This window comes from Vulpes vulpes, chromosome 3, assembly GCF_048418805.1.
Source record: "Vulpes vulpes isolate BD-2025 chromosome 3, VulVul3, whole genome shotgun sequence".
Classification (NCBI taxonomy): domain Eukaryota; kingdom Metazoa; phylum Chordata; class Mammalia; order Carnivora; family Canidae; genus Vulpes; species Vulpes vulpes.
The window spans coordinates 151,727,447-151,753,728 of NC_132782.1; the positions used below are offsets into that span (position 1 = coordinate 151,727,447).

Consider the following 26,282-nt stretch of genomic DNA (forward strand, 5'->3'; position numbering starts at 1 on the left):
AAGGAACATACAAGAGTCCGTTCAGAATACACATTATAGAAGTAGTTCTCCAAATGAGAAGGCATGCAGTTCCCAAAAGGAATGAGAGCTAATTGACAGACAAAACGAGGGCCAACTATGCCTCCACCCTAAAATATAACAGCTGTCTACATACTTGGAGGATCTGGGAAATGGATGGTTGCAAAATAAAAAAAAAAAAAAAAAGCTATTTTAATATTTTCACGGACTTACCCAGTATTTACTAGGACTCATCTCAGTGAGTCATCAGTTACTGCTGGCAAATTAAAAAAAAAAAAAATCTCTTACAAGAATATGTAGATTAAATAAAATCAATGCATGCAATAAAAAGATCAGCAGTTGGGGCACGGGGTGGCTCAATTGGTTAAGTGTCTGCCTTCAGCTGAGGTCCCGGGATGGAGCCACATCCGGCTTCCTGCTCAGAAGAGAGTCTGCTTCTCCCTCTGTCCTTCCCCTGGCTCATCTTCTCTCTTTCAAATAAATAAATAAAATCTTTAAAAAACCCAGAGGTTCAAAGAAGATCATTTTGAGCATTTTATAGTGAGTTACTATAAAATATAAAGGTGTAAAGGAAATTGGACCACTGAATTCAAAGCTCAGTTGGAAGAATTATCTCAAAACTTACAGGAAAAAAAAAAACAGTAAAATAAAAATTATAGAAGGAAGGACATTAGAAAAATAAGATAGAATCAGGACATTAAACAGCCAATAACACTTTCAAAGGCAGAGAGGAAAACAGACTGGAGCAATTCAAAAGAAAAAGAGGAAATTTTCTCAGACCAAACCAAATATTAGTTAAGATTTATGAAATTAGGCTCATTACTACACATATGGAATGATGGAATGGCTAAACGTCAAAAATAAATGAATCTTAAAAATGTGCAGAAATATTTTATAAAAAGCTACCTAGGAAGAAAAGGTAATTGAGTACATATCACCCATATACAAGCTTTGTCTTAGTGATATGAAGAAAAACTCATCCATTCACCAAATATTTATTTAAACTATTAAATTCATATGGGCTGTTTAGCAGCTGGAGTGAATAGAGAACAAACTAGATAAAGTCTCTGCTCTGGAACTTATATTCTAGTGGGACTTAAGGGAACTGCAGGCAACACAAGAAAAGCTTGCTGAGATAGATAATTTTGTCTGGGTAGGAAAATTTTGTGTTTCATCATATTTTGTTTCATCATATTTAAGAGGTGATGCTACATCTTTTATTTTTTATTTGTTCTATCAATTAGGATTAGGTTCACACACATCTACAATTGAATTAACAGAGGTTCATATTTCTCTCATAGAGTCTACAGGTAGGTGGCCTGTGGGCACTGTACGAGGTCACTCCACAAAATCTTCAGAAATCCAAGCTCCTCCATCCCTAGGAATGTACCCTGTACCTACTACACACATACACATACATGCGCGCACGCACACACACACGCACACTCCCCAAAACTATTTGGGGAATCCCAAGAATCAGTGTGTAACAGGTATCCTTGGTGATCCTAATGAGGTGGTCTTTTACCCACCTGAGAAATCCTGGGGGAAGGGAATGAGGGAAAAAATGGTGAAGTGAATCCGAAAAACCAGGGAATGAGAGGAATAAAATTACTTCCAAGAATCAAACTACTATATCAATAGTTACTAAGAGTAGAAATATACAAAGTTTACAAAGGAAATCTAAACCACCAGTATTTGACAAAACCCTAACTTTTAGATATTTTCTTATCTACACAAATAGTCCACATGAAGGTGAATGATGCTCAGCAAGTCCAAAGGTGCAATGGGAGCACCTGGAAGAGTCTCGGAGGCTTTCCCAAGCTGTGACACCTACATCTCGTCACATGCCTTTTTAGAACTTCTCCAACCATTCTGCTGTGAAAAGTTTGGATTTACTTTCCTTGCTTCCCTGTGAAACACGTCAGAGGACACTTTATCATTTTTAAGTTAGTTTTGCACCATCATGTCTTAGAAACTTAGGGGAGGTGAGGCAATATTAAAGGCTGCAATGAGATCGTGCTCCCCGAAGGAGCTAGGCCAAAATGCAAAGTGAATTTGGCGGTCACAACCTCACCTCCATGCCCCTCGGAAGGGAAATAGGAGGCAAAAGAAAGGACAATGTCATAAAGCCAGGTAAATGGTGGCTCATGTCACTTTGTAACATCTACTTCTTCACAAAAGTACGAAATCGAGGAGATGGTTGGTGTTCACCGAGAGGCTTTTGAAAGTCCCCATCCCTGATCCTGTTCAGAAAGCAGATCCGTCTGAATGGCCCGGGTCCCCGGCTACAGTGGACTGCAGGCCATTGCCCTCCTTCCCTGGGAACCTCCCCTGCCCGCTCAGTCCTATCCTCCTAAATTGCTGGTTAAGGGCAGCCCGGGGGACCCAGCGGTGGAGCACCTGCCTTGGGCCCAGGGCGTGACCCCGGGTCCCAGGATCGAGTCCCACGTCGGGCTCCCTGCGTGGAGCCTGCTTCTCCTCTGCTTCTCTCTCTCTTTCATAAATAAGTAAACAAATCTCTAAAAAATAATAATAATAAATAAATAAATTGCTGGTTAATTTCCAAACTGTTCTGTAGCCTCCCGGTGGCCCACAGGGGGTGTCGGACTGTGGTGCGGGAGCCTAACCCCGCCCGGAGCCTGGACTCTGCGCGAGTCCCTGACGCTCCGGGCTTGGCGCGGTCACCCGGAAAATGACGCTTGTCGCACATTTGCTAAAAGCCCGCGGAATTTTTAAGTGTACGATCGGGATTTAAACAGAAGCAGGCTTCTGGGACCCACAGGCAGGTACTTCCTGCGGGAGGCCTCCGGCCGGCGGGGGGAGGGGCGTCACCGAGGCCGCCGCGGGTCTCTCCGCACGGCCCGGTGGGGGCGGGGCTGACGTCCTCCCCCCCCCCCCCCCCGGGGCTTTCGGGGCAGCCAAGGGCGGTGACACTCGGCGCCCCCGCCCCGCGACGCTCTGGCTACAGCCCCGCACCCAGCCCCCACCCAGTCCCGCACCCAGCCCCCCACCCAGCCCGGGGCGGCTGCAGGGCCGGGCTCGCGCTCCCCCCGCCTCTTCCCCCGCAGGTGGCTCCTTCCTCCCCCCAGGCCGCGCCGCGCGCCGCTCGGAGGGACCCGGCGCCCCACGCCGCGGGGGTAACCGCGACCTCCCCGCCCCGGCCCCCCAGACTTCGCCCCGCCCCCCGGCCCCGCGGCCGCAGCCCCGCCCCTCCCCGGGAGGCCCCGCCCCTCCCGGGAAGGCCCCGCCCCCCACGTGACCCGCGGCGCGGCCAATCAGCGCAGCCCCTGCGCAGTTCAAACCCGCGGCGCGGAGGACGGTTGCGCTGGGCCCGCGGCTCCCGGCTCCCGGCTCCCCCCGGCTCCCCCCGGCTCCCCCCGGCTCCTCCCGGCTCCCCCGGGCCCCCCCCCGCCATGCCCCGCGGGGCGCGCTGACGGGGCATGGAGGGCCGGGCTGTGCCCCCCGGGCCGTACCGGGCCACCAGACTGGTGAGTGCGCGGCGCGGGCTGGCAGCGCTTCTCCCGGGCGCGTCCCGTCCTCCGCCGTCGGGAGCCCCGGCCCGTCCCCGCCGGCGCGCCCCGAGGGCCCGACCCTCCACGGCACCGCTCCCCGCCCGGCCTAGCCACGCCCTCGGCGCTGGGCCCCGGAGACGGACCCGGTACCCGGGGTGGCAGGGGGGTCGGCCCGGGGGACAGGCGGGGGGGGGCAGCTGGAGGGGGGGACAGCTGGATGGGGACGGGGGGGAGGGGGACAGGCGGGGGGGGGCAGCTGGAGGAGGACAGGATGGGGAGGACAGGCGGGGGGGGCAGCTGGAGGGGGGGACAGCTGGATGGGGACGGGGGGGAGGGGGACAGGCGGGGGGGGGCAGCTGGAGGAGGACAGGATGGGGAGGGACAGCTGGAGGAGGACAGGCGGGGGGGGGACAGCTGGAGGAGGACAGGATGGGGAGGACAGGCGAGGGGGGGACAGCTGGAGGGGGACAGGCGGGGGGGGACAGCTGGAGGGGGACAGGCGGGGGGGGACAGCTGGAGGGGGACAGGATGGGGAGGACAGGCGGGGGGGGACAGCTGGAGGGGGACAGGCGGGGGGGGACAGCTGGAGGGGGACAGGCGGGGGGGACAGCTGGAGGAGGACAGGATGGGGAGGACAGGCGGGGGGGACAGCTGGAGGGGGACAGGATGGGGAGGGACAGCTGGAGGAGGACAGGCGGGGGGGGACAGCTGGAGGAGGACAGGATGGGGAGGACAGGCGGGGGGGGGACAGCTGGAGGGGGACAGGCGGGGGGGGACAGCTGGAGGGGGACAGGCGGGGGGGGACAGCTGGAGGGGGACAGGCGGGGGGGGACAGCTGGAGGAGGACAGGATGGGGAGGGACAGCTGGAGGAGGACAGGCGGGGGGGGACAGCTGGAGGGGGACAGGCGGGGGGGGACAGCTGGAGGGGGACAGGATGGGGAGGACAGGCGGGGGGGGGACAGCTGGAGGGGGACAGGATGGGGAGGGACAGCTGGAGGAGGACAGGCGGGGGGGGACAGCTGGAGGAGGACAGGATGGGGAGGACAGGCGGGGGGGGGACAGCTGGATGGGGACAGGCGGGGGGGGACAGCTGGAGGGGGACAGGCGGGGGGGGACAGCTGGAGGAGGACAGGATGGGGAGGGACAGCTGGAGGAGGACAGGCGGGGGGGGACAGCTGGAGGAGGACAGGATGGGGAGGACAGGCGGGGGGGGACAGCTGGAGGGGGACAGGCGGGGGGGGACAGCTGGAGGGGGACAGGCGGGGGGGGACAGCTGGAGGGGGACAGGATGGGGAGGACAGGCGGGGGGGGACAGCTGGAGGGGGACAGGCGGGGGGGGACAGCTGGAGGGGGACAGGCGGGGGGGACAGCTGGAGGAGGACAGGATGGGGAGGACAGGCGGGGGGGACAGCTGGAGGGGGACAGGATGGGGAGGGACAGCTGGAGGAGGACAGGCGGGGGGGGACAGCTGGAGGAGGACAGGATGGGGAGGACAGGCGGGGGGGGGGACAGCTGGAGGGGGACAGGCGGGGGGGGACAGCTGGAGGGGGACAGGCGGGGGGGGACAGCTGGAGGGGGACAGGCGGGGGGGGACAGCTGGAGGAGGACAGGATGGGGAGGGACAGCTGGAGGAGGACAGGCGGGGGGGGACAGCTGGAGGGGGACAGGCGGGGGGGGACAGCTGGAGGGGGACAGGATGGGGAGGACAGGCGGGGGGGGACAGCTGGAGGGGGACAGGATGGGGAGGACAGGCGGGGGGGGGGACAGCTGGAGGGGGACAGGCGGGGGGGGACAGCTGGAGGGGGACAGGCGGGGGGGGACAGCTGGAGGGGGACAGGATGGGGAGGACAGGCGGGGGGGGACAGCTGGAGGGGGACAGGCGGGGGGGGACAGCTGGAGGGGGACAGGCGGGGGGGACAGCTGGAGGAGGACAGGATGGGGAGGACAGGCGGGGGGGACAGCTGGAGGGGGACAGGATGGGGAGGGACAGCTGGAGGAGGACAGGCGGGGGGGGACAGCTGGAGGAGGACAGGATGGGGAGGACAGGCGGGGGGGGGACAGCTGGAGGGGGACAGGCGGGGGGGGACAGCTGGAGGGGGACAGGCGGGGGGGGACAGCTGGAGGAGGACAGGATGGGGAGGGACAGCTGGAGGAGGACAGGCGGGGGGGGACAGCTGGAGGAGGACAGGATGGGGAGGACAGGCGGGGGGGGGACAGCTGGAGGGGGACAGGCGGGGGGGGACAGCTGGAGGGGGACAGGCGGGGGGGGACAGCTGGAGGGGGACAGGATGGGGAGGACAGGCGGGGGGGGACAGCTGGAGGGGGACAGGCGGGGGGGGACAGCTGGAGGGGGACAGGCGGGGGGGACAGCTGGAGGAGGACAGGATGGGGAGGACAGGCGGGGGGGACAGCTGGAGGGGGACAGGATGGGGAGGACAGGCGGGGGGGGACAGCTGGAGGGGGACAGGATGGGGAGGACAGGCCGGGGAGGGGGGACAGCTGGAGGGGGACAGGATGGGGAGGACAGGCCGGGGAAGGGGGACAGCTGGAGGGGGACAGGATGGGGAGGACAGGCGGGGGGGGACAGCTGGAGGGGGACAGGCGGGGGGGCGACAGCTGGAGGGGGACAGGCCAGGGGGGGACAGGTGGGGGGGGGGACAGGATGCAGATGACCGCTGGAGGGGGGACAGCCCCGGGAGGACAGCTCAGGGAGGATACCTGGAGGGGAACAGCCCAGGGAGGAGAGCTCAGGGTGACAGCTAGACGGGGAGAGCCCTGGGGGGGACAGCCCGGGGGGTGGGACAGGCCGAGGAACACAGCCCAGGGGGGACAGCCCGAGGATTCAGCCTGAGGGGCACAGCTTCGCGCCGCTGCACTTGCTACCTGGAGGCGGGCGGTACTGACCCACCTGCTCTGCCCACGGCCGCACCTTTTAAAACTAGGCCCAGAAGCACAGTCGGGCTCCACCCCGCGGGAACCAGGGTCGGGTCTGCGGGCCAGGGCTGGCGGGCAGCACTCTTGTACTCCTCGGCCAGGTCTTTGTGCATCGACATTTTCAGTCCAAGAGGGCACAGTGCCACTGGGTGGGGGCCCTAGAGGGCGACTTCACTTCCCTGAGCCTCAGTTTCCACCTTGGTAACGTGGGGCTCGGGACGCCCGCGCCCCGGAGAGGACATCCCGGGAGGACGCCGTGTGCAAGGGCCTCGTCGTCTGTGGGTCCCTGGCTGAGCCACGGCTCCGTAGGTTTCTGGGCGAAGTAAATGTAGCTCGAGGAGGTGGGAAGGAAGGAATTCTGTGTTTGCGACTCTTAAATTTTGTGCTGCGGGCGTGGGGGCCGCACAGTTCAGATGAGTGATGACATAGCTAGTAGGGGCATAGTTGGGATTAGAGGCCAGAGGTCTTGACCTCTAAGATAGGATTTCTCCACTAGAGCGATGCGATCATCTTACCCCCCCACCACCACCTTGGTGCTCCAGGATTATCGCTGCCGCAAACCTGGAAGTTTGAGTTACTTGAGGGCAATTTGAAAAACAGGAGTGTCTTTTTTTCAAATGTAGGTACATCACAGTGTGATTCAATATGCAAAGGACTTAAAACTGACTTAATTTACCCGCGTGTTCTATGTTCACTATTGGAATCTTCACATAAGAAATACTGTAGTAAATACACAAGTATTTCAACACTAAAGGTAATTTATCAGTAAAACTAATGCCTGCCATGGATTTTTTTTGTCCAGCATGGTTGTTGTGAACACAGGCTGTAGAGTCAGTGGAGCCTGGGTTTGAATGCCTGGATTTGTCACTCAGCTGTGTGACCTTGGTCCGATGATTAAATCTCTCTGTGCTTCATTTTCCTTATATATTTCCTTATTAGTACCTATTCGTAGGATGGTGAGAATGAAAGTGAACTAATGAATGTAAAGCAGTGTCTGACACAAATGCAACTAGCATTTTACTCATATTAGTTGAGGTTTAAAAAGGAAAAAAGAATGTCTTCTCTGTTGAAGACTAAGAGGCAGGTCATTGCGGTCCTTCATTATTTGCCGGTTTCCTAAATAAGCCAACTAGCCCATGAAGTGCTTTTTAGTCAAAAACTATTACAAAGAAACACTAGTACAATACTAAAATTAATAAAGAAAAATCAATACAAAATACAAAATTTTCTGTAGTAAATAGGATGATTTCTCATGAATTTTTATGATGTAATCAGATGAAATAAAATAATTTTCTTTGATTTGTTTCAGGTCGGTAAGATATTCTTTGTTAATTTTAAAATCTATATATTTTCTTTCTGCAGTGGAATGAAATTACCACATCTTTCCGAGCAGGAATGCCTCTACGAAAACACAGGCAACACTTTAAAAAATATGGCAATTGTTTTACAGCAGAAGAAGCAGTGGATTGGCTTTATGACCTATTAAGAAATAATAACAATTTTGGTCCTGAAGTTACAAGGCAACAGACTCTCCAACTGTTGAGAAAATTCCTTAAGAATCATGTAATTGAAGATATCAAAGGCAGATGGGGATCAGAAAATCTTGATGACAACAGTCAGCTATTCAGGTACTGAACAGATAAATAATTTGCAAAACTGAATTATTTGATAAAATTTAACTCCACTTCCATAATACTTTTCCCAAAATTGCAGTTTCTTCGGAAGAAATAATGTCTTCTTTATAAAACTTACTGCTCTTAGTGCAATTAAAAGCACTTAGAAGTTAAAGTTAATTGCTGCACAATTAAGACTTTTAAGTGTTATATGTTAATAAAATAACCATTGGGACAAAAAAGAATGAGATATTATCACTTCTACATATTCTGAAGTCTATAACATTTCAAGAACAAATTGTTATTAACCTTTAGTTTCATAGATTTAAGAACCATAAGACAAGTTTTCACAGGCCCTTGTATTCAAGTAACATACAACCTTATATAATCTAAGAATACATGTGGTAAAATGAATAGTAGCAAATTTTTATTAAGGACTTACATGTATCGGAAGCCCTGCTTTATGATTCACATGTTTTCTTAGTCAATCCCTGGATAGTTGAACAGGGTAGGTATTAGCTCCTTCTGGGAGCTCTGAGATGAAGCCCTGAAACCAGGCTTCATTGAATCCTGTTAGATGGCTCTGACATAGGTTCCTCCACCTTGAAACACTCAGGCCTTTGTCAGGTTACTCCCCTGTCCTTGCTACTGTGCCTCTCCCCGTGGAGCCTCTTGACTCCCTCAGGCCAGCACACTTGCTTTTTCTCTCACGCACACAGGACACAGGTCACAAGGTCCTTGGATTCTTAGACCCCTGCATTTTTTTCTCTGCAAAATTAGTCCTGTTCAAGTGAAATGTCTTGGAAGCTGATTCTTGCCTATGTATCAAAGATGATTTACGCTGGACAACTAAGCTGCAATAACAAGCATATGGACAGTTCATTTTGTGTAACTCTCTGCAAATCCGTCCTCTCAGCTGCTGCTCAGTGGCCTCTGTGAGCGCCTTTGCTGTTAGTCATCAGTTGGCTGTTACTGGTTCTCAGGGTCCCAGGCTTACCTTTGCTTCACCTCTCTCCCTGGGCAATCTCTTGCCATGTCTTCCCCTACTCTCCTTATAACTTTCAAACTTCCAACCCAAATATATCTCCTGGGCTTTAGACCCATTTTTTTGCCCATTAGGCATTTCAGATATAACAGAAAAGTCAGTGTCATCTCTTAACCTAAATTTGTCTTCTTATATCCACACCTAAGTGAATGGCACTGTCTCCCCTAGAGCTGCTTTGATTCTTTTCTTCTCCCCTTTAAATGATATTTAATTAACAAACCATGTCTGTTGTACTGCTTCAGTAGTTCTCTATCTGTCCATCCACTCTGATGGTTCTTTTTGTTAGACCATTTTTCTCTCATACCTGGAATTCTCCGTAATTCTTCAACTAGTCTCTCTGCCTCTAGTGTTTTACATTGATAACAAAATTATATAGTACTTAGAAATAAACTTTACCAAAAATGTGTAAGGCCTTACTGGACAAAAGTATAAAATTATATTGAAGGTAGTAAGTGGAGGAAGATAGCCTGTTGATGAATCAAAAGTCATTTTTCCCCAGACTGACATGTAAATTCAGTGCATTTTCATTCAAAATTCCATTTAATTTTTTTTTTTTTATAGAGTTTGACAAGCAGATTCTGAAGTTTATTTAGTAATATAAAAGTTCAAGGCTATTTTGAGGTGAGGAGGGGAGAATTGCCCTATTTGATATCTGGGCTTAAAGCAATTAAGTACTAATAAAACAAACCCATACATACAGTTGATCCTTGAATAATGCAGGGGTTACAGGTACTGACTCCTTGCATGGTTGAAAATCTACATATAACTTTTGACTCCCCCAAAACTTTACTAATAGCCTACTGCTGACCAGAAGCCTTATTAATAACATACATAACCAGCACACATTTTGTATTTTTTTTAAGAGTTTATTTATTCATGAGAGACACAGAGAGAGAGAGAGGCAGAGACACAGGCAGAGGGAGAAGCAGGCTCCACGCAGGGAGCCCGATGCGGGACTCATCCCGGGCCTCCAGGATCATGCCCTGGGCTGAAGGCAGCGCTAAACTGCTGAGCCACCTGGGCTGCCCCATTTTGTATGTTATATGTATTATGAATTGTATTCTTACAGTAAAGGAAGCTAGAAAAAAGAAAATGTCATTAAAATCCTAAGGAAGAGAACACTTCTATCATACTGTACTATATACTTTTTTAAAAGATTTTATTAATTTATTTGACAATGAGTTTCTACAAGTAAGGATTATTGTTTTCTGAGCTCTACATAGATATAGTTAACACCTTGTACTTTGTGCCAACCACTGTTTCAGGCATGTTTATATATAATAATTCTCAAAACAAGCCTGTGAGATCTATACAAGCAATTCTCCAATGCAGCCTTTGTATTGTCACTCATCACCTAAGCAAAAGAGAACCTTCACCTGAGAGAGAGCACAAATGGGGAACAGCAGGCGGAGGGAGAAGCAGGCTCTACACAGAGCAGGAAGCCCAATGTGGGGCTCAATCCCAGCCCCTGGGATCGTTACCTCAGCCGGAGGCAGATGCTTAGCTGACTGAGCCACCCAGGCGGCCCTACTATACTGTATTTTTTTTTTAATTGTGTATAAATGAGCTGCACTGCTCAAACCCATGTTCAAGGATCAACTGTATATGGGAAATTGGTATAAGTTATACATGGATTAACACCTAAATATGAAGGGCACCTGGGTGGCTCAGTGGTTGAGCATCTGCCTTTGGCTCGGGTCGTGATCCGGGGTCCCAGGATCAAGTCCCACATCAGGCTCTTTGCAGGGAGCCTGCTTTTCCCTATGCCTGTGTCTCTGCCTCTTTCTGTCTCTCTCATGAATAAATAATATCTTTAAAAATAAATAAATACCTAAATATGAAAATGAAACTCTTATGAAGGAATATAAAAAAAGATTTTTAGGACTGTGGAATAGAAAGAATTTCTGAGATCACTAAAAACTTTTGCATATTTTTAATGTGTAAGATACAATACACCAAACCCTATATTATGTATATTAAAAGTATAAAAACATGAGCAAGAAGGAAATATACTAACTGTAAGTTAATGGCTTCCCTAAAAAAGAAAGAAAAATAGAAAAAGCAAAAAAATTCTTTGCTTTTTCAAAAAATAATAATGAAGTCTTTAGTAAAATGTTAACAATTGCTCGATTGATGATTACATACGTGGATGTTTATATTTTCTGTACTTTTTTGTATCTGAAATATTTTATTATACTGGAGCAGGGGTAAAAGCATTATAATCAAAAAGAGTAACAGAGACAAGGTCTGGAAATCAGAACAAGCAACAAAACCCAGAAAATATTTATAAATTAAATAGCTTATCAAAGAAATCTAGAAAATGTAACTATTCTTCAACAGAATTGATCCAAGTAACTCTGAATTATTCAGATATAAAAGTTAAAATATGTATGTACAGTATAATAAGGTAAGTAGGAAACAATATTTTTTAAAGGTTTACTGGGAAAATCGATTTATGTAGAATCTTTATTCCTTGAGAATATAAATAAATTCAGTTCTTTTTGTGATGTATTTTTTTTTTCTTTAGATAAACAGGCATTAAAAATCTGTTTCTGATCTCATGTTAAGTGTATATTATTCTCACACCAGATTTCCTGCAAATTCTCCGCTTAAAAGTCTTCCACGAAGGCATCCAGAATTGAGAAAAAACAGCATAGAAAACTTTTCCAAAGATAAAGATAGCATTTTTAAATTACGAAATTTATCTCGTAGAACTCCTAAAAAACTTGGATTACATTTCTCTCAGGTAAAATATCCATTTTACTAATTACTAATTTAAATATAATTACCATGTACTTAATTATAAAATCATTAAAAGTATATAAATCTTTGAAGCCAATACTGAAGTCTCTTAACCTACATTATTTTCCAAAAATATGTGTATAATTTTATCGTACAACAATAGAACCCATAGGAATAATAATAAAAATGGTAGTGAAACATAGTTGAAATAGTATTTGTATAATTTAAGACTTTTTTTTTAATTGATTTGAAGGTAGTAGGGGCAGCTATGAGTGAGAGCTCTATTACCGTATGTTAACATTATTTCTCCAGCTGACACCTGCTTATAGCCTCACAGTAGACTGTTTACCAATAGAATTACGAAATACTAGGAATTACACCAGCTCAGGATTTCCTTAATTCGAGCATAACATATTAAACCAAAGTAATTTTTTTCCAGGAAAATATAGAGAAAATGAACCATGAAATAATCCATGAAGATCAAGAAAACTCAGTTGATAATAGAGAAATAAGCCGGGAAGATGTTGAAGAAGTTTGGAGATCTGTTATTCTGAGCTAGTAAGCTAAAACTAAGCCCTAACAAAGTTCCAGAGGTGTTTAGTATGTTAATTTGACATTTTTATCAAGATATACAAATGCAAAAAGGCTTAGAATGTAACCCAGATGTGTTTCTTAATAAATATTCTTGCTATAGTTCTAGTATAATAGAAGTAGAATGTTTTCAGTGTGGTTTATTTTTTCTTTGAATCAAAGCTATAGCTATAGTTTGGGGTCTTATATTGGAATCCTTTCAAGGTTACTAAGATAAAAATATTTGAAAATGGATACTAAATATAAACCTTGTAAGTTTGGTTTAAGAGAAATATTCTAATGGCTTTGTTTGCCATTCTTACTCTTTCATATTTATATCCTATTCCACTTGATTTTATGGAGAAAAAGAAGTTTATATTGTTTCTTCTGTTTAGCCTGCAGACCATTTTAGGCGTGCCATCCCTGGAAGAAGTCGTAAACCCAAAGCAAGTAGTTCCTCAGTACGTAATGTACAACATGACCAATACAAGCAAACATGGAATAGTTATACTGCAAGACAAATCAGGTTGGTATCAATGACAGAAGTTGGAATCTTTTAAACTTGCCAACATAGATTGCAGCTCTAGGAGGGGGGCAGAGAGACTAAAAATATAGAAAGCACAATACTTTAACTGAGAGACCATCGAGGGGAGATTGTTGTTTTATCATAGATGCTTTAGTACTCATCTTATTTATTTTTTAAAGATTTAATGTATTTACTTGACAGCACACAAGCAGGGGGAGCAGCACAAACAGAAGGAAGGGCAGAGGGAGAGGGAGAAGCAGGCTCCCCATCAAGCAGGAGCCCAGAGTGGGGCTCGATCCCAGGACCCTGGGATCATGACCCAAGCAGAAGGCAGACATTTAACTGACTGAGCCACCGGTGCCCCTTTAGTAATCATTTTAAGTGAATATTATTCATACCATTATTTTAGCTACTGAGTGGTATTTATGCATAAATTTTTGGATGGCAGGACTAGACGTCCACAAGGTATGCATATAAAAATTATTAACTACATTTTAGTGAGGACCCCCAGTGTATCAGGCATTATGCTAAAGATGTAGTGATAAGAGAGAAATGGTCATGCCTTCCTGGAGCTTACATGAGTAGTTACCTATAAATTTACGTGGGTCAGGACATACATGCAAAACTGAGTTAACACACAATAAAATAAGCCCAAAGTCTCAAAGCTGATGTTTTAAAGATTACTGACTTTATTACATATACTTTTATAATGTATTAATTTTAGGTATAAGATGGAAAAATGAGGAATATAATTCAAGCCAGATGTGCTACAAAACTTAGCATTTCAAGAAATGTGTCAGTAAATCTCAAAGTGTTGCCTCATTTTTTTATATTCAGTTGCTGCCTGTAGAATTAACTGCCATGCATTACTTGAGTTTTTTCCTGTTGGCAACAGCAAAAAGCAAAAACTTAAGAATTATGTTGCATATGCGTCTGGCTCTGGTCCAGTTCCTTCTTTCATTACCTGAAATCACAAACTTAACAGTATATTCTCTTATTCAAACTTTCTGTTCTTTATAACTGTAAACTTTTCAAGTAAAGTATGGCTTTTATGTTGGCATCAAAGAACTGCTAGATTTTGTGCAGCATGTTTCAGGTAGTGGCTAATGGAAGATTTAACAAGTAAGCGTCACTGTGGAAGCACCCTAATACTCAGATTTTTAATCCTGGTAACATGCATATATATATACATGCGTGTGTATATATGTTTGTGGGTATAATTAGTGTAAAGTTTTAATATACTATCAAAAATAGTATGATTTACTAAACAATATAATTTTTTTTTGTATAGATGACCTTCCTCACTGGGTGTTATCTGCCATGAAGTGCCTGGCAAATTGTAAGTTAAACAAGCAAAATATGTATGTATATGTATATGTTCTCTATTCATCATATTTAATAAGTAAAGGAATTTTAAAAATAATTTATAGAGGTCCTGATAAACTTAGAGTTTGCCAATTTCTCTTGATGTTTAAAGGACAGTCTAGTGGAACTGATTGTATTTCTGTGCGTGTGGAATATGCTGTAGAGTCCTTCGCTTTTTCTCTGCAGATGGTGGTTTTATAACTCAAGCCCATCATTTATGGCTCAGTTTTCATAAATCATAAAATCACAGGCTAGTGGATCTTAACGAACTTGTAGATGTAACCCACATCTGTTGCCTTAGTGAGGCCAATAGAGTTCAAGAAGCAGCTTGTAGGTAACGTAGCTCTTAGAAGCCGGAAAGGTTCCACCAGAACTAAAGTCGCGTGCAAGCCGCCTCAGCCCCGTTGCCGTCATACGAGGCTTCCGCACTGAAGTGCTTCATGACATGCTTGTAACTCCGTAAGGCCTATTAATGGGACTTTTATGTTTATGGGGGATAAAATGATCTGTCACTAATCAGCAGATCTTTTTTTTTTTTTTTAGCATTTTGTTCATCAAGCTTTTTCCATAATGATCAGTGATAATTGATTTTTGAGACCCTAGTTCAAGTACCAAACACTAATTGCTTTAAAATCTATTTTAAAATTATGCAGAAATATGTGCTTCTAAATCATCAAAAGTTAAATTTATGTGTTGATAGTTTTGTTACAAAAGGATTTTTCCAGTTCTTATGAAATGAGTGTTTTAATAATAATGTTCAAGATGGGTATATATTCCCTTGTTGTCCACTGGGTGTCAATATGACAAAATAACAGAATTAGTAGCAATACAGTAAATAATGTAAGTGAAAGAAAGATTTTATTTATCAAATTGAGGTTAAGATTTTAACTGTAAGGTCTCCTACCTTGGCTCATGGTTTGCCACTCAGATATTCACACTTTCAGGGATTTCTCTGACATCCCGTGTTGAGGGATTTCTTTTTTTTTTCCTTCCCTTTCTTAAGAGTCCATGTTAAACCTAAATGATACCAAAGATACAATACTAGATTCCAGTTTAACAACGTATCTAGCCAGAGGTAGTATTTAGACTCGGTTATTATTTAATCCCCTATGGTAATCCTGTAACATACGGGAATCAGTGATTAATATATTCTCCCCAGTTTTTTTTCTAGAAGAGAAAGTAAGGTTTTTGAAAGTCTGATCTATAAAGAGTTATGGATTCAAACCTAGATCCTCTAACTATAAACTGTATTTTTAATTCTAGTAAAAGTGTTTGGTCTTAGAAAACTTTGTACTGATTATCAAATTTTTTTATTCTACATATTAATAATTTTTCTTATCCTCTTTAAAAAGATGTTTATTTTGCTCTACACAAAATCCCTATCAGCCTTTAAGCTATTAAATGTGTAAGATTTGCTTTCTTTAATCCTTTTCCAGTGTGTGTAACATTTGTCTGGTGATACAGAAATTTGAAGATAGGGACGCCTGGGGGGCTCCACGGTTGAGTGTCTGCCTTCGGCACAGGGCGTGACCCCGGGGTCCTGGGATCGGGTCCCGCGTTGGGCTCCTGCTTCTCCCTCTGCCTGTGTCTCTGCCTCTCTCTGTATCTCCGATGGATAAATAAACAAAATCTTAAAAAAAAAAAAAAATTGGAAGACAGAGAACTTGAGAGATTATTTGGGTTTGGAAAGGGAAAGATTTTAACTTGAAAGATAGAATAGTGACTCTCAAAGCTGAGTGTGTTTCACAGTAACGAGGGAAGCCAGCCAGAGACTGATTCCTTAGGCAGTTTCATTCAGTTGATCGAACACAGCTCAGAAGATTCTTACAGTGAAGATTCCCAGATCAGCTTTTGGAAACTACTAAATTAGTGAGCCAGAAGCTAACGTTTCTAAATCAGTAATTCTTAGCTTCACCTCTATAAATTCTGGTCCGTACGGGGGAACTTCTATTATTAATAGACCTCAGGGCCCTGGGTCTTGCTGTCACTTTACACTGCTCTTGAGTTCTGGCTCAAGCTTTGCCACCGATGCCTCTTTCATCTTAGGCAAGTTACTCTGAGCTTCAGTTTTCTCATCTGTAACATGAGGTCAGATCTTACTCCTCCGTACAACACTAACTAGCAGGCGTGATTCTTTCAAGAACACTAAGCTAATGAAATGGGAATGTAAAGACATTATTTAAATCAATGGATGCTTTGTGTCAGGCAAAATTTGTTCATGAAAATGTAAATTTACAAAAGATAATTTGGAAGAATTATTTGTATTATCTAAATATTCTTTGTTTTATAAAATGAATTAAAATAAAATCTTATTAAATAACCTTAATGCTTTAAAATATATTTCAAATTTTGCCTTATATACAGTTTTCAGGTCTATAAATATTAAAACAAAATGCTAGTAGTTGCTTGCAGTGATTTCTAATGAAAACATAGTGAGAAAGAATGAGATATACACAACTCTTAAGTTTTGAATTGTGACAGAATTTGTTAAACTTTGCTCCTTCCTGGGTTAAAGGTTTTGTACTTTTTATAAGTATATTTAAATTTTTATTTAAAATAGGGGTGTCTGCGTGGCTTAGTGGTTGAGCATCTTTCTGCCTTTGGCTCTGGTCATGACCCCGGAGTCCTGGGATCGAGTCCCGCCTTGGGCTCCCTGCACGGAGCCTGCTTCTCCCTCTGCCTGTGTCTCTGCCTCTCTCTGTGTGTCTTTCGTGAATAAATAAATAAAATTAAAATAAATAAATAAATAAATAAATAAATAAATAAATAAATAAATGACAAAATGAAATTTTATTTAAAATAAAATATATTTTACCTATTGTTTTTTGCTTCCTATTTCTTAGGGCCAAGAAGTAATGATCTGAATAATCCAACTTATGCTGGATTTGAACGAGATGTATTCAGAACAATAGCAGATTATTTTCTAGATCTCCCTGAACCTCTGCTTACCTTTGAATATTATGAATTATTTGTAAGCATTTTGGGTATGTATGTATTTTTACTTATTATTTAAATTTGTTTTATTAACATTTTCAAGTCTCCCATAATTTAAAAGATCTAAAAGTGTAGGTAAATATGAAGGTGGCATGCTATGAATTTTTTTTTTCACGCTATGAATTATTTTAAACTTTGGGAATACTTTGGTTCCTGTTATGTTGTTTTCCAATAATTCAAATATGTCATCCAATATTTGTTCTCCATATCATTTATGTGTCCTACAATTCACTTCATTTCTGACACTGACTACCTATCAAAGTTAGACCAGACCCCACCAGTTAGTGACAAAATCATCTAGTCCTGATAATAACCACCCAGAGTTAATGCAAACTCTACACATGAAAGGCTCAGCTCCACAGGGCTGCCATCCATTCAGGTACCAGGTATAAATGAGGTCCACAGGGTTACACACACTGCTGCCCAACTAACTACCAGTTTGGGAATTCCCACAACATTCCTTGGGCTTCCTAATTAATTACAAATCACAGAACTCTGGAAACTGGTTTATTTGAGGAGGACCAGTTTTTATCAAGGATACAAGTCAGGAACAGCCATATGGAAGGAGTATACAGGGCAAGATGTGGGAGTAAGGGCTGTGCAGAGCTTCCATGCCGTCTCCAGGAATGCCATCCCCCCAACCATGTCCATATGTTTACCAGCCCATAAGCTCCCTTAGTCTTGTTATTTCAGAGTTTGTATTGAGGTTTAATTACATAGGCATGATTGATTAGATCATTGATCATTGGTGATTGTGCTCATTCTTCAGCCCACATTCCCCTCTCTAGGGAGGTCTGAGGTAGGCTGAAAGTTCCAACCTTCTAAGCAAGACCAGCCCTAAGTTACCTCATTAGTATAAACTCAGGTGTATTCAAATAAGTGCATTATAAATAACAAGAAACTCCTATCACTCCGGAAATTCCAATCATCTTATGAGCAGTACTAGAGACAAGGACCAAATATGTAAGTTTTATTATACTGTAGTTGTCTTATGATTAAGAGCTTTCTAATACACATAGACTGAAACCAGTTATTGTTTAATGTATTTAACTCATAATTTAGATTGTTGAAATAGATTTTAAAGTTATTTATATCACAAGTTGGAAAACCTCTAGCCAGTCTTGCACTTTGTAACTGAATGTTGCATGTGTCCTATTTAAGTGGCTTCTGAATTAAGCAACTGCTATTTGTACTATACTAACAAAGTATACTATAGTGATGCTTTATTTTTTTTTAACTTTACTATTGTTTTATTTTTGTTCACCATCACACAGTTGCATCTTAATTTTTGTTTCATTTCCTGGTAGTTGTTTGTGGCTACGTCACAGTTTCAGATAGACCCAGTGGGATACATAAAATCCAAGATGATCCACAGTCTTCAAAAATCCTTCGCTTAAACAATTTGAATTCCTTCAAATCAACTGAGTGTCTTCTTCTCAGTCTACTTCATAAAGACAAAAACAAAGAAGAATCAGATACTACTAAGAGACTGCAGATAAGTGATCAAGGATTTCAAGAAAAATGTGCTAAGAAAATGCAGCTAGTTAATTTTAAAGATAGAAGAGCCAGTGCTAATGATATAGTGGGAGGAAGTTGTCATAATTTAATAGGCTTAAGTAGTATGCATGCTCTGTCCTCTAACATCAAACCAAGGTGCTATTCTTTAGAAGGAATTACAGACTTACCAGGGAGTTCAAGTAAAGAGATCTTCAGTGCCTTCCATCAATCTGTTCTGAATATAGGACAAAATAATGAGCAGCTTTTAGAGTCTAAGATCAAACAGGAATCCCTAAGGAATCTTCATTCAGAGGAAAGTAATCAGAAGTCACTCTCTGTTGGTTTTAAGAGAACCTCTACTTTGACTGTTGAAGACCAAGAGGAGTTATGTAATGGGAAATGCAAGTCAAAACAACTTTGTAGATCTCAGAGTTTACTTTTAAGAAGTAGTACAAAAAGGAATAGTTCTATCAATATGCCAGTGGCAGAAATTATCATGAAACCAGATCTTGGACAAGGCAGCACAAGTGTGCAAACAGCTATGGAAAGTGAACTCGGAGAGTCTAGTACCACAATCAATAAGAGACTCTGCAAAAGTACAGTAGAACTTTCAGAAAATTCTTTACCTCCAGCTGCTTCTGTGTTGACTGGCACACAAAGTAAGGTTGATGCTTTCAATGCATGTGATATTAACGTTTAGTGTTTACTAACTGTTCTGTTTGCCTGTCTTTTCTTCTCTGAAACTGCTTTATATTTTTCCTGCAAAAGGAAAAGTTTTTCTTGTAAAAGACTGTCATGGCACAACCAATATTTATTCTACTTACCTAAAGCACTTACTTTCTTTTACTTCATTTTAACTTCAGAGTCACTTCATTTGTAGTAGGTAAAGGATAGTAATTAATATTCAAATAGGTCATGAAGAAAATAATGAGAATCTTACCATGCTATTGAGGAATGTGGAAATTTCTAGGAATAGTTAATTATTATTATTATTTTAGTATTTATATAACTATTCTTTATGTAATTGTGTATGCTCACAGTGTGAAAGCGACTGGTGTCATTGATGATTTCTTGCGGGGGTGGGGTGTAATTTTGCCTTCTAGGTTTGCTGCAACCTCATTTAGAGAGGGTTGCCATCGATGCACTACAGTTATGTTGTTTGTTACTTCCCCCACCAAATCGTAGAAAGCTTCAACTTTTAATGCGCATGATTTCCCGAATGAGTCAAAATGTTGATATGCCCCCACTGCATGATGCAATGGGTACAAGATCACTGGTAAGTTGATTTCTTAAGGAAAGAATAAGCCCTGGTTCATACACTAAAAAAAGAAAAGAAAATCATCCAAAAGTACTACCTGAGTGATACTGTGGTCTCAAAATCCTAGATTCTTAGGATAGATAGGCTCTTAAAAGTCTGTTTCCTACTAGCAGAATGTTGGTGCATTAATCCTTTGTGCCCACTATGCTGTCCTCTCATATCCTGATCTTTATCTTGTCTGATGGCTTTGCCTCTTCACTCCCAACACTTGATAATAATTGACCCAGACTCTCTGACCATATTCCACTGCTTTGTGCCAATTCTGTTCAGTGGAGAAGGAAAAGGAGATACAGGCACAGTTAAAAAAGCATAAGGGCACCATACTCTGTGAAGGAGAGAATTAATAGGAATATTGTGGTAGTGGGAAAGTTGTATTTGATGAAATACATGAATTAGGGGAGCACATCACTGTGGGCAAGAAATTGGGACAAACTACTGTGAAGCAGCCTCAGACTCCATAAGAGGATGAGAGTGGAAGCATTTTATACAGATATTGATTGGAAATGAGCTTAAAATAGTATATAATCTCTCTATCTCTCTCCTTCTCCCTCTCTCTTTTCAAGAGCTGCCACTCCCTCGGTGCAGCTTAAAATGGTGTTGCTGCAGCGAGGAACCTGGAGCTGAGCTCTGTTCTCATTAGGGCCGGTTCTTTTACGACCATAGACCTGATGTAAAGAGGAAGAATTATTCTTGGGTAATTGTGACACCATTAAAAAGCAGAGAGGAGTTTGTAGGGGAATATATTTTAAGAGACATGATTAGTAAGGAGATAATTTCAGTTTTATACTTCTTGAGTTTGAGTTTATACGACATCAACTGAAATTTATCCAACAGACTATTAGGAATGTGAGCCTGATGAAGAAAGACCAGGGCAGAAGGCATTGTTTGGAGAAAGGTGGTAGTTGGAGCTTTGACAATAAATGAGCTCTAAAGCTAGGAAAGAAGAATAAAAAGCTGAGGACTGAGTCTTGGAAGGGGAGAGGTACAAACGTCTGATGTGTAGGAATAAAACCAAAAATATTTCCGTTCAATACATGGGTTCCTCGTCTATTATCTACAAAATACTTAGAATTCTGATAACTATTTTAGAATGAGGTATGTGTTTGTGTATATCATACTTCATGGGTAATATGGGTATGAATGGGAGTACATGAATTTTGAAATACAAAATTTATCCCAGGATTTGAAGATTCTTTATGATGGAAAATAAATATGCCTTGTCTTTAAAGACTGATGGAGTAAGGATTAAAAGCTGTTTTCCAGAGTTCCAAGAGCTAAATGCTACCAACCTCATAACCACTAATGTTTACGTGTTATGTGTTCTCCTGGCTTGTGTTTTATGGGTTAATTTAATGTAATAAGTCATTGTTCTTTAACATTCTTTAAGTGACATACCTATATGACACTAAGAGAAAATGTTTAATTTTAGACAAAATTAAAGAAAAAACGAAGTCTTTTATGATCCTTTGGAGGTCTATTAAGGAAATACTTTATAAGTGCTTTAAAAAGAATACAGATTCTCCTTATTTTTAAGCTGAAGTCTGCTTATCCCTTTATCTCAGTACTTCAGCATGATAGATAGCCAAAAATTACTGATACTCTTATTTATTATATAAAGCCTTAGGTTTTTTTAAATTCATGTCTTTTAATATGTTTCTAGATGATACACACGTTTTCTCGATGTGTGCTGTGCTGTGCCGAAGAAGTGGATCTTGATGAGCTTCTTGCTACAAGATTAGTTTCTTTCTTAATGGATCATCACCAGGAAATTCTTCAAGTACCCTCTTACTTACAGGCTGCAGTGGATAAACATCTTGACTACTTAAGAAAGGGCTATGTATGTATTGTAAATCTTAAAATTCTCTGCATTAGTCAGTTACAAGTGGCAAATTCATCTCAAACTAGCCTAATTAAAAAGGAAGAATTTATCAGCTCACATAAACAACCTCTAAAAGTCAGGAATATAGACAGAATCTAGAGACTCAAATAGCAATAAAGCTGTTTCTGTCTTTTCATCTCTTATTTCCATTGTGCTCCTGTAGTTAACAAATGGCTCTTCCACATGATACAGGGCTTGTGGCTGATTAAAGCCTTTAAGTCACAGGCTTATATTTTTAATTTAAAGGAGAAAAGAACTACCCCTTCACCTACCAATTTGAAAAGTTCTTCACATGGACTCTGAGTGGCCCAACCTAGGCTAAATACACATCCTTTACATGATTGAGGGTGAGTGCGTTGGGGACAGCGCCATACTCTGGCTCTACATAGATTGGAAGGGAACTTGTTCTTCAAAAAAGGTGAGGACAGGGCACCTGGGTGGCTCAGTCAGTTAAGTATCTGACTCTTGATTTCACCTCAGGTCATGATCTCAGGGTCGTGAGATCAAGCCCCCCATCGGGCTCCATACTCCGTGTGCAGCCTGCTTGTCCCTCTCCTCTGCTTCTCCTCTCGTGCTCATACTCTCTCTAGCTCTCAAAAACATAGAATCTTTAAAAAAGAAAAACGGTGAGGATAGTGAAGCTGGAATGGGAAAGAACTATTACAAGAGGGAGAGAAGGAGAATGCTGAGTAGCTAAAAACAATAGATGTCTATTATATTCAATCTTTGGCTTCCCGGCATATATATTCATGTTTCTTCCCATTGGTACCATCCAAACATTGCCGTGGCTTCTCGTAATAATCCTTACAATTTCCTTCGGTTGTCAGCAGATGTTACAGTATCTGCCCATGCTCCTACACCTCAAAAACAGTAAAGGAATACTAATACTGTGTCAGAACATTAATGTTTTAAAGTGAATTAAAACATCACTCTATTTTTGTTGTTTTGTAGTTAAAAGAATGAAATGAGCGGTTAATGGCCATAATGATGACGGATGCCTTTACTTAATATTTATTCTGTGCTAAGCACTATATATACATTATCTCATGTAATCCCCATTTTACAGATGAGGAAACAGACTAAGAGAAGCAAAATAATTTAATGAAGGCTACAAAGCTCGTAGATTGTGGGTCTTCAGATTCTGGGATTTATCTGTTACTCTACTGAATAATACAGTAGTATATTATACAGTTTCCCTGAAGTGTTGAATGTTTGGTGGCAAAACGATACTAAATCTCATCAAAAGAACCCTCAGCAAATAGGAACATGAACAGAATTAATAGACTTGGACTATATCATTTTGTTCACAACAGATTAAGAATCCTGGAGATGGACTGATTGTTCCTTTGCCAACGTATTCATACTGTAGACAAATTAGTGCTCAGGAGTTTGATGAACAAAAAGTGTCTACCTCACAAGCTGCAATTACAGAGCTTTTGGAGAATATTATTAAAAACAAAAGTTTGCCTCTAAAGGAAAAAAGGAAAAAACTAAAACAGGTAAGGGAATGAATAATTTCTCAATCATGTAAATATTTTTCAATATGCTCTTGCTGATTGTTATTTAATAACATTTAGAATCTAATTTCTCATTTTAATGTTTTAGATTTTAGATACTATATATATAGGCCACCTGTATATCCTACCTGCCTGTCTTTACTCTTTATCCTGAATAATAAAAATAGTAATAACAGATACTCTTTCTTAACTTCTAATGATTATAGTTTAGGTTAGTTTGGGAAAACAATTATAACATTTTGATTATAATACATAGCTTTTTACTGGCTCATTTTTACCATTTAGAATTTTTATCTCCATCAAAATCCAGTAGCAACATGATTCTGGAAAGTTTAATTCCAGATCTGAGATACTCAAATAGGAAATATACTAGATCATTCTGACCTTCGTAGAGGTCACCAATGGGAAGGAAGATCTGGAATTTAGGAGGAGAATACATCCCAAGAGAATCCTAGACCATTAATGCTAACTTGGATCTAAGAAATCTTACATTATACCTTTCATATATGAGAAAGCAAAGGGAGGGCAGGATAAATTGAAAGGATGCTCACTTCTGAAATACATGTTTGAGAAAGGCACTGAATTCTTCTAAAATGTTGGACACTGGATTTCAGCTAGGATAATAAATGTAAAAGACCCTCTAATTTCTTACCTCACTTTTAAGTTTCAGAAGGAATATCCCTTGATATATCAGAAAAGATTTCCCACCATGGAGAGTGAAGCAGTACTTTTTGCTGACAAACCTACAATCAAACAACCTATGCTAATTTTAAAAAAAACAAAGTTTCGTAGTCTAAGATACTGAATTAAAAATCATGGTGTAATACTTGTGGAACTTTGGTAAATGAAGCCATATCTAAGAATCGAGCTTCTATAAAAGAAAGAAGTCTATTTATTAATAAGGTTTTTGTAAATAAAATATATATATATATATATAAAGAGGTACCAAAGTAATTTTTTTATCAATGTAAGACTGCTAAGAAACTAATACGTCTCAACTGAGAGCAAATAACAAAAGTGGTACCAGACACTTTAACCAGAAACAAACAACACCTGTAAAGGTTGTTGTGGGATGTGCCAAAATTTTACTTACTTGAATTTTAAAGACTGGCATGTTCATCAAGATTAAGCTGTAATTCTGTTTTTAAAAGAGATTAACTTTATCTGCACAGTGCTTGTGAATATTGGCTAAAGTACTAGTTGTTAAGGGGTACTTTTGTTTCTAAGTATAAGAATGTGAAGAATATTGGAAAATTCAGTGAATTCTCTATGCTAAATGTTGCATTCTTTTGTATATTATTTTTCTACTTTTGATCTATTTACGTATGTGTGTATTTTTAAGATACGTGCATGTAAGTCTTCAGTTTGCTTTAAACATTTATCTCAACTGCTTCAGTCATTCAGTTTTTCAATAAATATCTTTTGCATCCTTATGTTCATGTATGTACTAGAAGACTGTGGTGTAAAAGAAGTATAAGGCAATCGTGTATTCATTCAAAGATATTTATGTAGCAATCACTATGTGCCTTTTATTTTTCCAATATGGAGAGACAGTGTTGAATGAATCACAAAAATCTCTTCCCTTATTTATTTTCTAATCAAGGGAGATGTACCTACCAGATACTTAAAATAACAATATATACCCTGAAATCAAGTCAGGCAAAGGCCTACAGCTGAAGACTGATCTCCTCAGTTATGTAATAATAGTTCTCTAAGCTAATGTTTTCAAACGGTTGCATGTTAGAATCTCCTGGAAAGTTTTAAGACTATAGGCTCAGGCCCTACCTTGTATCAATTAAATCCAAGTTTTAAGAGATGGTGTATAGGGATCAGTATTTTTCAAACTTTCTGGGCAAGTCCAATATTCAGCCAACTTAGAATCAGTCTCTAAACATTTTTATAAGCATTTAAGTAAATGCCAAGCTGCTGGCACACTGGCTTTATTTCATTGGAAGAAAATGCAAATTTTAAGTGCTTATCATCTTACCACAAAATTATTCATATTTCTGCTTTGCTGACCAAGTACCAACTTGAAGCAGTTTTTCTTCCATATTTTACTCCAAGATTGTTTAATATCCATTCCTTGTGTGTAAAGACATGTACATAGTGTCTGGAATGTCATAGACACTTGCTATTCAAGAACTTGATTTCTCAATGTAATGTGCTATATAAAATGACGGTGTTTCGTTTGTAATTACTATTTTTTTTATTAAAAACCTAGACAGAAAATGGTGACTATTCTTTTGCCCTTAGCTATAAAGTTAAAGAACCAAATTTGATCTTTTTTCAAGGTGTTTGTATAATAAAACTTTTCGTATTTAAAGATGTGTAATGGGGCGCCTAGGCGGTTCAGTCTGTTAAGGTCTAACTCTTGTTTCAGCTCAGGTCATGATCTCAAGGTTTTGAGATCTAGCCCCACATAGGGCTCTGCTCTGGGTGTGAGGCCTGCTTGAAACACTCCCTCTCCCTCTCCCTCTGCCCCTACTCTCATTGTGCTGTCTTTCTCACTCTCTGTCTCTCAAATAAATAAATAAAAATAAATAAATAAACAAATAAATAAATATTTTTTTGAGTAAGGATTTGTAATGTGAATTCTGTTGCATATCGAGGTAAAAATTGTGGAATTTATAACAATTTAATTTTTTGTATTTATTGATATTAAATACATAAATATGTAAAGACAGTAACTTTTTATCTGCACTAACGTGCATGCAACTGAAATCACAAAATTGATGTAACGGTTTAATAACA

General features: G+C 42.0%; 1 protein-coding gene across 1 annotated transcript; it reads left to right on the plus strand.

Annotated features, from left to right (window-relative positions):
• Positions 1–6,965: 6,965 nt before the first annotated feature.
• On the plus strand, positions 6,966–25,998 carry DEPDC1 (DEP domain containing 1). Its single transcript, XM_072751317.1, has 12 exons — positions 6,966–7,049; positions 7,828–8,093; positions 11,713–11,869; positions 12,305–12,423; positions 12,831–12,961; positions 14,253–14,300; positions 17,170–17,310; positions 18,628–19,476; positions 19,921–20,093; positions 21,796–21,972; positions 23,328–23,513; positions 24,196–25,998. Exons 1-12 carry the CDS (start codon positions 6,966–6,968, stop codon positions 24,334–24,336), a joined length of 2,472 nt encoding a protein of 823 aa, XP_072607418.1. The 3' UTR covers positions 24,337–25,998.
• The last annotated feature ends 284 nt before the right edge of the window (positions 25,999–26,282 follow it).